The 13967-nt window shown below is 48.7% G+C and overlaps 1 protein-coding gene across 5 annotated transcripts in view; it reads left to right on the top strand.

Moving 5' to 3' along the window:
• BTBD11 (BTB domain containing 11) overlaps positions 1-6909 on the top strand; it is a 232748-nt gene extending 225839 nt beyond the window's left edge. For all 5 annotated transcript variants that reach the window (XM_045587552.1, XM_036457443.2, XM_036457442.2 and 2 more), the window contains 2 exons: positions 1000-1113; positions 4729-6909. In XM_045587552.1, coding sequence (XP_045443508.1) covers positions 1000-1113; positions 4729-4938 — 324 coding nt within the window. In that variant the 3' untranslated portion in view covers positions 4939-6909. The remainder of the gene's footprint in view (positions 1-999; positions 1114-4728) is intronic.
• Positions 6910-13967: the final 7058 nt, after the last annotated feature.

The raw sequence follows: 13967 nt of genomic DNA, 5'->3' as shown, positions 1-13967 counted from the left end.
CAGGCTGTAAACATTTTTAAAAACTCTTTTCAAATCAAAATAGTGAGCGTATATTTAGGTCATGTAAAGAATACCGAAGGGTTTGATTAAAAAGAGCTGTTCACCCAACCCCCAACCCTCCAAGCCTTTCCCCAAAGGCAGTCCCTTTGACGAGTGATTTAGCTCTTTATTCTCCTCCCCCATGCCTGTCCGTCCCTCAGCACACTTATGCCAGCCATTCCCCCGGCTGGGATGCCAACAGACAGTATCCCAGCCCTCCCAGACCCTTGGAGGCGACGGGCATGACATCATGTCTGGTGTGAGCAGGGCTGAGGAGAAAGCCAGGGTGGTGGGGGACGGGCGGAGATGGAGGGAGGCCACCTGGGATGAGGTGAAGTCTGGGGGGGCTTCTCGGAGGAGGTGGTACTTGAGTGGAGTCCTAGGTGAACAGGGAGCCACCCACGTCCATATCCGTCTGGCTAACCAATGCCATTCACCCTGGCTTCCAGGCAGAACCGTGTTAGGCATTTTGCTTGGCCTCCTGCTCTAGTAGATGTGATTATGGCTCCCTCCCAGCCCCTCCTTCCCCAGAGCCAACTCTCCCACGACAGAGTTCCACCTCTGTGTCTCATTCCTCCCGTGTCACCTCTGCGCTTTAAAATGAAAGTGTTGGCCGAAACTGGTGTGGCTCAGTGGATAGAGCATCGGCCTGCGGACTGAAAGGACCTGGGTTCCATTCCGGTCAAGGGCATGTACCTTGGTTGCAGGCACATCCCTGGTAGGGGGTGTGCAAGAGGCAGCAGATCAATGATTCTCTCTCATCGATGTTGCTAACTCTCTATCCCTCTCTCTTCCTCTCTGTAAAAAATGAATAAAAATATATTTTAAATTAAAATAAAATAATAAAATAAAATGAAGGTGTCGGACCCACAGTACTCCCGGTCCCTTCCCCTCGGGAGCAGGGGGGTTTTCCTCTCCTTCCACCTCCCAACCTCTAACGGGCTCTCTTACGGATTCTAGCTCCTGTCGGCGGCTAAGTTTTTCCAGCTGGAGGCTCTGCAGCGACACTGTGAGATTATCTGTGCCAAAGGCATCAACACAGACAACTGCGTGGACATCTACAACCACGCCAAGGTAAGGGCCGCCCAGGCCGCCCGCGCTGACCGTGCATGCTCGCGGGCGAGGTGTCCCTGCACAGTCAGGCCCAGACAGGCAGAGCCCAGGCTGGCCCGCTCCCCCAGGACTGACCAGCCTGCACCCTCCCAGCTCTGGAATAATGCCCATCCCTTCCCCGCTCCCCTCCAAATGCAAGCGGGAACCCAGACATCCCCGAAGCAGGGTGGTTTTCACCGAGTGCCTGTGCCCGCAGTGCAGGCTGCTGCAGCTGCAGGTGGCCACTGGGTCCCGCAGGGGTGACCGGCACCCAGGGGCGGCCCCCACAGTTGGGTGGAGCCTCACCTCGAGCAGCCAGGTTCTCATGCCCTTGATTGGAATTGAACCTGGGACCCTTGAGTCCGCAGGCCGATGCTCTATCCACGGAGCCAAACCGGTCAGGGCGGAACCTGTGTTTTTTTTGTTTGTTTTTTTGTTTGTTTGTTTTTGTTTTTTAATATATTTTATTGATTTTGTACAGAGAGGAAGGGAGAGAGATAGAGAGTTAGAAACATCAATGAGAGTCATCAATCAGCTGTCTCTTGCACACCCCCCACTGGGGATGTGCCCGCAACCAAGGTACATGCCCTTGACCAGAATTGAACCCGGGTCCCCTCAGTCCCCAAGCCGACCCTCTATCCAGTGTGCCAAACCGGTCAGGGCGGAACCTGTGTTTTTAACGAGCTCCCAGGGTGACTGTTGTGACTTCAGCGCCAAGGCCAGTCTTCACTCCAGTCTTCGGGACCCACTGGTTTTAATCTAGTTCATCTCACACGAGGGGATCTGGGACCGAGAGGCTTCATTATCCCAGGTGCCACTTCGTGCTGTTTTCTGTGCTCAGCACAGGGGATTCACATTCGCCAGGAAGAAATAATGAGATAAGACCAGGAATCCATTAAAAACAAACAAAACAACTTTGGGTAACTGGAGCTCAGTATCCTTGCCTCTGACATCCACATCTCTGCAGGGAGGCAAATCCTGTGTGAGTCATTCTCTCATGGCTCATCGGGAAAAACCAGGGTTACGTGTGAGATGTTATTTTCTGTCTTAAACCAACATTCAACGATTCCTTTTCATGGGCAGACTCCTGTGCCAACAGCCTTGTGGCACCACCTCTCTCCATCTTCACCACAACCCTTTTAGAGATAAACACTATCCTCGGTCCCATGTCATCATAAGGAAACAGGCACAGAGAGGTTAAGCGACTTGCTTAAGGCCACACAGCGGTTGCTGAGGGGTTGTTGTATTCTTAGTGTGGTAAAATGTATGTAACATGCAGCACACATTTTAACCATTTCTAAATGTGCAGTTCAGTGCCATTAAGTCCATTCACATTGCTATGCAGCCATCACCACCCTCCCATCTCCAGATTTTTCTTCTCACATTGACACTCTGTACCCATTAAACACTAACTCCCGTGTCCCTCTCCACCCAGCCGCCAAAAACCACCATTTTACTTTCTGTGAGTCTGTTCTAGGGATCTCATGGAAGTGGAGTCACACAGTATTTGTCCTTGTGCGACTGGCTTCTTTCACTTAGCACCGTGTCCTCATGGTTCACCCATGTCTCGACATGTGCCAGAGTTTCCTTCCCTTTTAAGGCTGAATGATGGTGTTTATCCACTCATCCACCATTGACATTTAGGCTGCTCCCACCTTTTGGCTATTGTGAATAATGCTGCTGTGAACGTGGCGGACAAACCCTGTGTTTGCGCCCCTGGTTTCAGTTCTCTGGGGTATGTACCCAGGCATGTAAACCTAGATTTGTCTGACTCCAAAGCACAGGTTCTTAACTTTGGGTTTACTGTGTGGCCTAAAAATTGCTTGAAATGTTTGCAAAGATCCTTGATACTAAAAAAAATATTTTCTGATTGGTCATCAGTAAATCAAAGGTACAACAGGCTACTTACTTCACACATGCACGTGTGTGCATGCAAGCGTGCGCGCGCGCCCACACACACACACACACACACACACACACAGCACTGGGTGTTTTGGTTAAGTAACAGTTTTACCAAAATCTGGTTTCTCAGGACACAGACTTTTTTATTATTATTATTATTGATTTTTTACAGAGAGGAGGGGAGAGGGATAGAGAGTTAGAAACATCGATGAGAGAGAAACACCGATCAACTGCCTCCTGCACACTCCCTATTAGGGATGTGCTTGCAACCAAGGACCAGAATCGAACCTGGGACCCTTCAGTCTGCAGGCCGACGCTCTATCCACTGAGCCAAACCGGTTCAGGCAGGACACAGCCTTTAAAAAAAAAAAATCTCTCCATTTCCTAGTCCATGAAATTTGAGAATCCAATGGGATGATGCCTGGGAAATGCCTAGCAAGTGCCCAGCACATTGTAAGCTCTCAATAAATGATTGCTGTTCATTTCCCTGCTCTGAGAGTTAACCATTTGTTCACACATTCCACAAACATGAAGAGTCTGCCAAACGCCATGCCTTCTGCTTGGGCTCCTAATAGTGAGCCAGGCTTTCAAAGTGCCTCCTGTCCTGATGTAGTCTATCAGGAACCGCGTCTCTAGACCAGTTTCTCAAGTTCACTACCGAAAGTTCAGTCTGCACAACTCTTCGCTGGGGGACTGCCCGTCTTAGGGATGTTCACCATAGCTTCTACCCGTTAAATGCCAGTGGTACACACACCATCACCAGCCCATTCGTGATGACCAAAAACAGCTCTAGGCTTTTCCCATTGTCTCCTGGGAGGCAAAAATCACCCCTGCCCTAAAGACATAGAATTGTTGTGAGAATTAAATGGGTTAATACTTGTCACAACCTTAGGATTGTGTCTACAACTCCATTCGAGTGCCAGTGATCTATAGTGTTACGAAGAAACACAAAACCCAGGGGCTGCAACCGTGAGCGCTTATCTCATTGTATACAAGAGTCGCCAGCCAGGCTGGAAGATTCTGGTCTCAGTGGGACTCGCTTCTGAGGTCAGCTGGCTGGTTGATCTTGCCTGGCTTGGCTGATCCTGGTTGGACCCTGTTGCTGTCAGAGGTCTCAGCTGGGACAGCTGGGTTGACTCTACTCGGTCTTACGTGGTCACTCACCTCCAGACCGGCTGGCTCGGGCTTGTTTTCGTGGCAGAGGCCGGGTTCTGAGAGAAAGAGCACCCTGCCACGTGAATGTAGCTCAGAGCTGGTGACTCTCCCTTCTGCCATGTTCCGTGGGCCTGAGCAGGTCACAAGCTCAAGAGACAGCCCTTTGATGAAGAAGCTTCAAAGAGTGTGACGATAGCCAAGGGTGGAGGAGCAGGGCCACATTCACAGTCCACCTACCACAGTGGTCAGCAAACTGCAGCCGCGGTTTGCCGCTCTGCTGACGAATGAGTTTGCCGACCACTGACCTAGACTCTCCATTCCAATAACTACAGGCTGTTGTTGATCCCTGCGATTAAGCCCCTATCCCAGTGATCAGCAAACTCATTAGTCAACAGAGCAGCAAACCGTATGTGGCTCGTGAGCCGCAGTTTGCGGACTACTGACCTACCGTGATAGGTATCCACCGTTATTACCCTAGGGAAGCCATGGGGTGCATCTCAGAACCATAACCATCTCCCGCTTCTTCTCCACTCCCCGCAGTTCCTTGGAGTCACCGAGCTCTCCGCATACTGTGAAGGCTACTTTCTCAAAAACATGGTGGTCCTCATTGAGAACGAAGCCTTCAAGCAGCTCCTCTACGACAAGAACAGCGAAGGCGCGGGCCAGGATGTGCTCCAGGACTTACAGAGGACGTTGGCCATCAGGATTCAGTCCATCCACTTGTCGTCTTCCAAAGGCTCCATCGTGTGAGGCGCCCAGTGCAGGGACCACTCCCCGGGACGTCCCAGTGCTCCGGCAGCGCTGGCTCCACACAGACACACGTTTCACCCGGCGTCTGCTTTCTCCTGGGCCTGGGAGCTGCCTCCACTGCCTCGGATCCCCTTGAAGAAGCAAATTCAGCTCCACGGGTCCCTGTTGAACAACAGAGGACATCCTGCTGGTCTGCAGAGCAGGGCGCAGCTGGGTCCAGAGCTTGAAGGCCAACCAGGGGCTGCCAAGCTAACCCCATCCAAAGGCGCCGCTGGGTCGCTGAGCATCTGTTGGGGGGACCACTGTCAGAAGGATGGACTGGGGACCACAGGTCATCCGGGTTCTAGGTGGGCAGCTGGGACACCTAACTGCAGAGAGTTTTGTTGCACGGGAAGGACCGTAGCAGCCACAGTTGAGCAAGAGTCAACCCTGATTGCAGATGGGTGAGACTGTTACCAACAACGAAGAAATCATTTGACAAATTTTTAGGGGTGGGAACTTTTTAAAATGTTCATTAAAACACACACACACACACACACACACACACACACACACACACACAGGGCAGCCTGTAGTTTAACATATATTTCTAAAAGCATAACAGTTCATTTTCAACTGAATTGTGTTTAGGGATCTGTGTTTTGAGATTTTTTTTTTTCCTTTAAAAAAACAACAACAGTAAGACAACAGGTCTATACTGTTTAAATCTGCATCTGACAAGATATTGCTGATATTCTATCCAAGGTGAAATCATACTCCTGCCTTAGTGATCTCGGTTACACACAAGAGGTGCACTGCCAATAGTTCTCTCTCACTCAGTAGTTGAAAACAGCCTGCATGCTAGTTGTGGTTTCGGGGTGAGATTGGAATTAGCCCCACATAAGAAAACATGCATTTGCATGGGCCGCACCTGCGAAATGTTATGTTTGTGCTTCGTTTTTGCCAAGGTAAAAAAATACACACACATATTCCATCACTTCCTGCTAAAAGTCCATTGGTTGAAACGGACGTGTCCATTTCTTTTCCTAATGATGAATGATTCTGGGATGCTTTTGCACATATGTGTTCATAGATGATGCTGATTGGGGGGCGGGGAATGGGGGAGAGGAAAGCACGTCAGAGGATTTACTAGTACTTCCAGAGTTTTCTCTGTATTCTCAGAAGATGTTAATAGTTTGTTACTAGCCAGAGCCTATGACTATGTTAGATTATTTTTCAAGAGGAAACCTATATGATAGGACAGCTTCTTTCTGTATTTGGAGAGTGTACAGTATAGGGTTATCTATAATGAAAGTTTCTATCCACAGGGTTCCATTTGCTCTGCCATATATTATAAGCAACAGTGATGGGTCAAGTGCCACAATATTCCAAATAATGTCGGAGTTGCTGCCTCTGTTCTTGTCCTTCCCTTTGCTCCATGCAGTGGAAACTGGGAGGAATGACTTTTACCCCTCAGGATGGCCAAGTTTCATGGACAAACCTATTTCCTAGCATGCCTTTGGGAAAGCCCTGTGCAGAGTCTGAGTTTCAAGGGAGCTGCTGTTCGTCTATCATACCTGCTCCCTGAGCCACTGTTCAGAGGACCAGTGTCGTGCTCTGTCTCATGGGGTGTCCGTGGAGAACCCGGGCCACGTCTGTCTTCAGTGTTGGTTCTCCTGTGATGCCCCTATGTAAGGCCTCTCTTCCGCCTGGTCCTTTGCAAACCTCCTCAGGCCCTACAAGCATCCACAAGGAAGGAAAAGGTACTGCAGAGGGGTCCTGGTGACAAACACACAGCACCTGTGTGACCTGTCGCCATCTCCTGCCTCCTGCGTGTGCTCAGAGATGCCGGGTGGATGTTCCCTTATCCGCGACGGACTTCCTGTTACTGCCTAATGCTATCGCATTGACTGGTACCGTGGCAACTCCTGACGGGCTTCTGTTCTAGTTCGGTGTGCTTTCTCTGTCATTAAAAGAAATGATTTTCCCAAACCGCGCATCCTTTGTATAGGCACGTGAACTCTTCTTTTTAATTTTTTTTTTTTTTAAGTATTTAGTCGGCACACATCCTTATATTGGTTATATTAGTTTCAGGTGTCAGCATAGCGATTCAACATTTTTATACCTTATGATGTGGTCACCCATTAATCCTAAAGATCATCTGTCACCGTATAACTTATCACAATATTACTGACTACATTCCCCTTCACCTTTTCACCCCCAAAACCCCCTTCTGGTCTCTGTTTCTCTGAGTGTTTTGTTTAAGATTCCACATATAAGTGAAACCATATGGTATTTGTCTTTGCCTGACTTATTTCACTTAGTGTAATATCTTCTAGGTCCACCTGGGTTGTTATCCATGGCGAGATTTCCTTCGTTTTTGCTGTGTGATGTTCCTGTGTGTGTGTGTGTGTGTGTGTGTGTGTTTTCACGTGCGCTATCTTCCTAACCCATTTATCTGTTCCTTCCATATTTTGACTGTTACAAATAACACTGCAATGAACATGGGAGTGCAAAAGTCTCTTCCAATTCTTTGGATAAATACCCAGAAGTGGAATTGCTGGGTCAAATGGTTGATCTACTTTTAGTTTTTCAAGGAATTGCCACACTGCTTCCCATGGTGGCTGCACCGATCTGCAGTCCCTCCCTCAGGACACAGGGTTCTCTTTGTCCACATCCTAGCCGATGTGTTATTTATTGACCTTTTTGTAATAGCCATTCTGGCTGGTTTGGGATGGTAGCTCTTTATGGTATTAATTTGCATTTCCCTAATGTTTCCTAAATTACAGTTGCAAGCAGTCGCTCTCCCAAACGCCTCATCGACTCAGGAATGTGAGACACATTTGTGACACTTATGACATGAGTCTGAAGCTCAAAGCCCCACAAATGACTGAGCAGGTCCCAGACCCACTAGAGCCCCGACTTTCAGTTCAGAACTGGGGACCATGGCCCTTCAGAAAAGGACGGGGGGTTGGGGGGGAGGGCGTCACAAATCCCCAAAGGAAACCAACTGCTAGATGTCAACTCCAGAGAAACCCAGGATCACTGTCTCAGGTCCGAAGCCAGGCCCGTGACCTTCTCTGCCACTTGAGTGCATGACACTCACTCCCCACCCCTCCCTTGAGAGACCTCCCTGGTGAAACTTCCTATCACCTCTGGGCCCCTCCCCGACACTGGCCAATCCCTTGAGCCCAGCAGCAGCACGTGCCTCCAGACAGGGCCACCGCAGAAACCCGTATCATGCCTATTTTTTCACCCTCTTTAAAAATGACCCAGCAGGGGGAAAAAAATAAAATAAATAACCCAGCAGATTTTAAACTTCCTCTCGGTGGGAAAAAATAGAACGGGCGCCCAGCAATCACATCGCACATGAGCTCCCCTTCCTGATGAGGCAGTCAGATAGCAAGGGCCCCGCAGAAGGACACATCTCCAAGTTTAGCTCTGAATGTGAAAAGACAATCTGTCTGCATGAATAGGCAATTAAAAGAGATGTCCTGGTAGCATTGGTATGCTCTTCAGATGTTGTTTTGTAGGCTTAACTTTCCTTCGGATGAGTGTAGAATCTTAATGCCATCTCACACCTCTGGGACGGAGGGCTGCCCAGGGAGGAGGCGGATGGCGTCACAGAGGGGCTCTGGACTGGGACCAGGTGTCACCCCTGGCCCTGTGGCTGCGTCGGCTGCTTGGGTGACCGTGGCCAGCCCTCTCCTCCATTCTGAACCTGTTTCCACTCAGAATTAGTTTTCTGGCTGATGTTCTGTGTGCCTGGAATACGTTCGTGAATAAGAGCACTGTGCACATGTGATAGGACATTCAGGAGGGCTTAGTAAAACAGACCTCTGTCTACAATGTTTTCAGTAAAATAGGCAGGAATTCAAATAAAAGCCTTAAAAAAAGGCTCCAAGGATATTTTTTTATGAGGATGCATCTCACCAGATGATGGCCTTGTGACTACCATCTTCTTTTTGTTTTGTTCTTTTGTGTTTTTATTTGTTTGTTTTTAATATATTTTATTGATTTTTTTACAGAGAGGAAGGGAGAGAGATAGAGAGCTAGAACCGTCAATGAGAGAGAAACATCGACCAGCTGCCTCTTGCACACCCCCTACCGGGGATGTGCCCGCAACCAATGTACTGCCCTTGACCGGAATTGAACCTGGGACCTTTCAGTCTGCAGACCAACGCTCTACCACTGAGCCAAACCGGCTTCGGCTGTTCTTTTGTTTTTAAATAACTATAGATTCACAGGAAGCTGCAAAGATAGTATGTTGAGGTCCCATGTACGCTTCACCCAATTCCCCCCAATGTCCAGTCCAGTGCAATATCAAAACCAGGAAAATGATGTTGATGCAATGAATGCGTCTATTTCTCCGCCATTTGATGACATATGGAGATGTGTTTAGCCACCACAATCACTACCCCATCACAAAGACCTCCCTCATGCTGCCCCTTTATAGCCTCTCCAAACCCCTTCCACATACACCTTCCCTATCCCTGGCATTTAGGCATTCTGAGAATCCTCTATAATAAAAGCCTCATATACTAAATGTCCAGTCATCCAGTCATCCGTTCAGCCAATCAAAGAGTTATATGCTACTGATATGCTAAGGCCGCTCAACCACTAGCGAGTTGACATGTACTGACCACCAGGGGGCAGATGCTCCAATCGGTAGGTTAGCTTGCTGCTGGGGTCCAGCTGATCAGGACTGAGAAAGATGGGCTGGTCCCTCCCTGGCTGGCCAACCTCTCATGTCACTTTCCAGCCCAATCATGCTCTGGTGGGATCCCTCAGCCTAGCCTGTGCCATCTCACAATTCGGGACCCCTGGGGGGATGTCGGATGAGCCAGTTTTGACCTGATCCCACAAGCCAGGCTGAGAGGCCCCACTGATGCACAAATTCGTGCACCAGGTCTCTGGTGTTACATAAATGGAAGCATAGAGTAGATGGCCTTCCTCAGCACAAGGACCTTGAGACTCATCCACAGATGTTGCATGTATTAAGAATCTGTCCCTTTTTTGTTCTGAGTAATATTGCCCAGGCAGGGTCCCATCTCAGTTGGACCAAATACATGAACTTGTCAGGAAGCTTGGTGGTGAGGCAGCTTGGTTTTGGCAGCTGACTCTCTGGTCATCGCTCCAGAAAACAAGTGTGTCTCTTGAAAGCTGGACATAACTTCCTGGTCCTGTCCAGCATGGAGCTGAGACTGCCCCATGATGTTAGGCCCACAGCTGGGTGTTCATGATGGGTCCCTGAGGTCTACTGCTCCCACCTGGGCTAAATGGTCCTTCATTTCTGCAACAGGGTCTTTCTGTGATTGACCAATTTCCAGACGTTTCACAGATGGTGTAAGACAGTGGTCAGCAAATTCATTAGTCAACAGAACCAAATATTAGTCAACAGAACCAAATATCAAATGTCAGAGGGGCCCGCCTTTCTGCTGTGGCATTGAGTACTCAAACCCCCCCCCCCTTTTTTTTTAATATATTTTATTGATTTTTTTTTTTTTTTTTTTACAGAAAGGAAGGAAAAGGGATTGAGAGTTAGAAACATCAATAGAGAAACATTGATCCGCTGCCTCCTGCACACCCCTCAATGGGGATGTGCCCGCAACCAAGGCACATGTGCTTGACTGGAACCCTTCAGTCCACAGGCCGACACTCCATCCACTGAGCCAAACTGGTTTTGGCTTCTCCCTTCTTATTGTTCAGGGTTGGCAATAGAAGAAAAGCAGGGTGTTCTTGTTTGTCTTAAGACTTTTAGGAGGTGTCTTTCTGCATGCCCAGAGCACCCTGAGGGTGGTAGGGATACCCAGGAGGAAACCATCGAAGATGGCCGTTGCTTAATGTTCACCTCACCACACTCTGATAGGGAAGAGGAATGAATGAAACATCTGGCCTACAATGGCTCCCAGGTGACCTTGAGACGTGTCAGCCCTGTGCCGTGGGGACAGAGGAGTGGCAGGATTGTATCTACAACCCCTCATTATTTTCTTTCCTTGTCAAGGGAATGACTGCATGTTCAGCACTTCAGAGGCACCCCTCTCATACATTGGGGATGTCAGGGAAGTTCAGACATTGTTTTCTGTTGAACATGATGAAAGTACATGAAGTCTGTTTTTCTAAAAAATTCCCTGAGGCCAGGGAATGAATCCCTGCCCCTGCGATGGGAGGGTTTTAGTTTAATGGAAGTCAGCTGTGTGATGCGGTCGCTTAGAAGAGTGCATTTAGGTATAGGCTGCATTGATAGAAGCATGGCCGCTGGAATGAGGAGGTGATGGTTTTGTCTGCCCTGGGAGATCCCTGCTGAGTTGTGTCCGTATGAATCAGAGTTCTTACCAGAGAGCACCCACCTCTGACTAATTTAAGAAAAAAATGGAACTCTAGTCAGTTTGGCTCAGTGGATAGAGCGTCAGCCTGCAGACTGAAAGGTCCCAGGTTTGATTCCGGTCAAGGGCGTGCATCTTGGTTGTGGGCACATCCCAAGTTAGGAGGTGTGCAGGAAGCAGCTGATCGATGTTTCTCTCTCACTGATGTTTCTAACTCTCTATCCCTCTCCCTTCCTCTCTGTAAAAAAGCAATAAAATATTTTTTTTAAAGAAGAAGAAGAAAGTGGACCTATTCAAAGAAAAGTCCTGATGAGGTCACAGCTGCCACCAAATACTACAAAGGCAGAAATCCACAGTGGCAATTCCACAGCCACCAGGAGCTCAGTCTCCATGACTGCCGCTGCTGCCATCTTGCATCCAGTACTCACGCTCCCCCCAAAAAGCTCAATGCCTTTTTCTCCGCCTGCACTATGAAGGGCCTGGGTCACATGACTGGTCCCAGCTGCAGGGGAGACTGGAAATTTCAGTTCTCATTACCTCACTAGGGAGTGGGGACATACGGGATTTCTGCAAGTACAGAAAGATGATGGGTGGCCATGAGCATGACACATGCCCCCTACACTTAGTGAAGGTCACAGAGAAATAGCAGCCACATAGAAGGAAGTAGCCAGGTGAGAAAGCAGCTGAGGGAACCGGGAGGTTTGGCCCATAAAAGAGAAGACTTGGGTGGCCATCATGGCTGCCTTCATATAGCAGCCAAGGTGTAGGAGATGAGAGCAATTAGCCTCATTCAGGACAGCCAGGAATTAAAACTGATTCAGCGATGGCGTCAGATTTCACCTACGTATCAATAAGGAATGTTTCCCGGCGAGCATGGCTCAGTGGTTGAGAGTCAACCTACAAACCAGGAGGTCAAGGTTCAATACCCAGTCAGGGCACATGCCCGAGTTGTGGGCAAGATCCACGGTGTGGGGCATACAGGAGGCAGCCGATCAACAATTCTCTCTCAGCACTGATGTTTCTATCTCTCCCTTCCTCTCTAAAACCAATAAAAAAAAAATTTTTTTAAAGAAATGTTGAAAGTCAGTGCAAGAGCCTTCTAAAGATAGACTGAGCCATCTCAGAGGGTAGTGAGTTACCCGTCACAAGCAGGATTCAAGCAGGATTCAAGGAAAGCAACCACTTGAAGGAGATTCAAGCAATATAGGAAGGGAGGATGTCAAGGTTCCTTATAATTCAGGGATTTTGTCATTATTAGTCCTCTCCTTCTAATGTTAATCATCTACTTAGCCTCCGAAAACAGATCAGTCTTGATATATCCTATGCAGAATTTATAATGACCTCCCAGCCTTCGTTTTTGCCAGTGCTGCATTTTATTAAAGCCTGGAACCCTATTTATCCCCATCAAGTTAGTGAGGCAGCACATCAATTCATTATTCTTACTTATCTAACGCAGAAGGAAGAGAAATGGTCTATCTAATACAAAACCTTGACAGCTGGGAAGAGAAAAAGTAGCCAGAAGCAATTCAGTCACTGAAAAATGAAATTCCTTTTTATAAAAGGGGGAAAAATGGATTTCAGTAAAGCAATCAAGTTAGGGAAGGGCCATTTTTTGAGAGTGGAATGAAATCCAGGTATGTGAAATTGCACGTGTCAACATCGCATCTCTTCTGCGTTTTTCAAACCAGACTCAACGGAGAAAACCCCTGCGTCGTGCATCAGTGCGGCCACAAGTGCCTGGTGAGTGAGTTCCCCCATCAGCCTCAGTCTTCCCACCTAGAGAATGGGGACATCTCCGCACGGACACAGCAGGTGAAGGCGAGGCACTCTTGCAGCCATGGTGGGCGGGCGTGCTCTGTCCAGATGCAGAACACCATGCCCAGCAAGCAGGGAGGAAGAAGGGGGGACCAGGCTGCCTCTGATCTTACCAATCTTATCGTTGATTGGTTGAATCCACCTCACCCAGAGGCTCTGTCAGCCATCCAGCCCCGGGGCAGCCCAATCTTCTACACTGTTGGGTATGAGGCATCATCTACTGGGCTCCAATGTGATTCATGAGCCTCTCGGCAGTGTTGCCCCCTAGAGCTCAGGGACCCCAGCATTTTGTTCATCTGCTCTGAGCTCCTAGGCAGGGAAGGTTGCCAGGTGGCTGTCAGCTGATTGCCACATTTCATCTGGGGCCTGACCAGCGTGCCTCTGTGAAGGGATAAGAGATAGTTCTACGGGACTGAAGCATTTTCAGGGCAGGGGACAGCAGTGTGTTTTCCGCCCCTTATTTTGCTCTTCTTTTACATCTTTGGGGACAGAAGTTGACAGGGCCGGTTTTAGAGAATGACTTGGTGTCAAATGAAGGACCCCCACACTCCACACCATACGACCCACTCACTGCAATGCGCGCACACATATGGAAACCAGGAAAAACCAACACCACTCTGACTTGGCCATGATGGCGAGACGTAATGTCTATCAAGTGTTTGCTATGTGGCGGACATCATACCAAGTGATTTACATGCATGGTCCCAGCCCTCACTGTGAATCCTACAAGGTAAGGATTTGTATTCCCGTTTTATGGACAGGAAAATGGAGGTGCAGACAGTAAGGCTAACAGGTTAGTAAAAGCAGGTCAATTATACCCATTAGCCCAGTGGTCGGCAAACTGCAGCTCGCGAGCCACATGCAGCTCTTTGGCCCCTTGAGTTTTTAGCAAAGGCCAGCTTAGGAGTA

Source organism: Pipistrellus kuhlii, unplaced genomic scaffold, assembly GCF_014108245.1.
Source record: "Pipistrellus kuhlii isolate mPipKuh1 unplaced genomic scaffold, mPipKuh1.p scaffold_m20_p_3, whole genome shotgun sequence".
Classification (NCBI taxonomy): domain Eukaryota; kingdom Metazoa; phylum Chordata; class Mammalia; order Chiroptera; family Vespertilionidae; genus Pipistrellus; species Pipistrellus kuhlii.
Note: the sequence above shows the minus strand (reverse complement) of the source record. Positions and strands in the feature narration are given on the sequence as shown.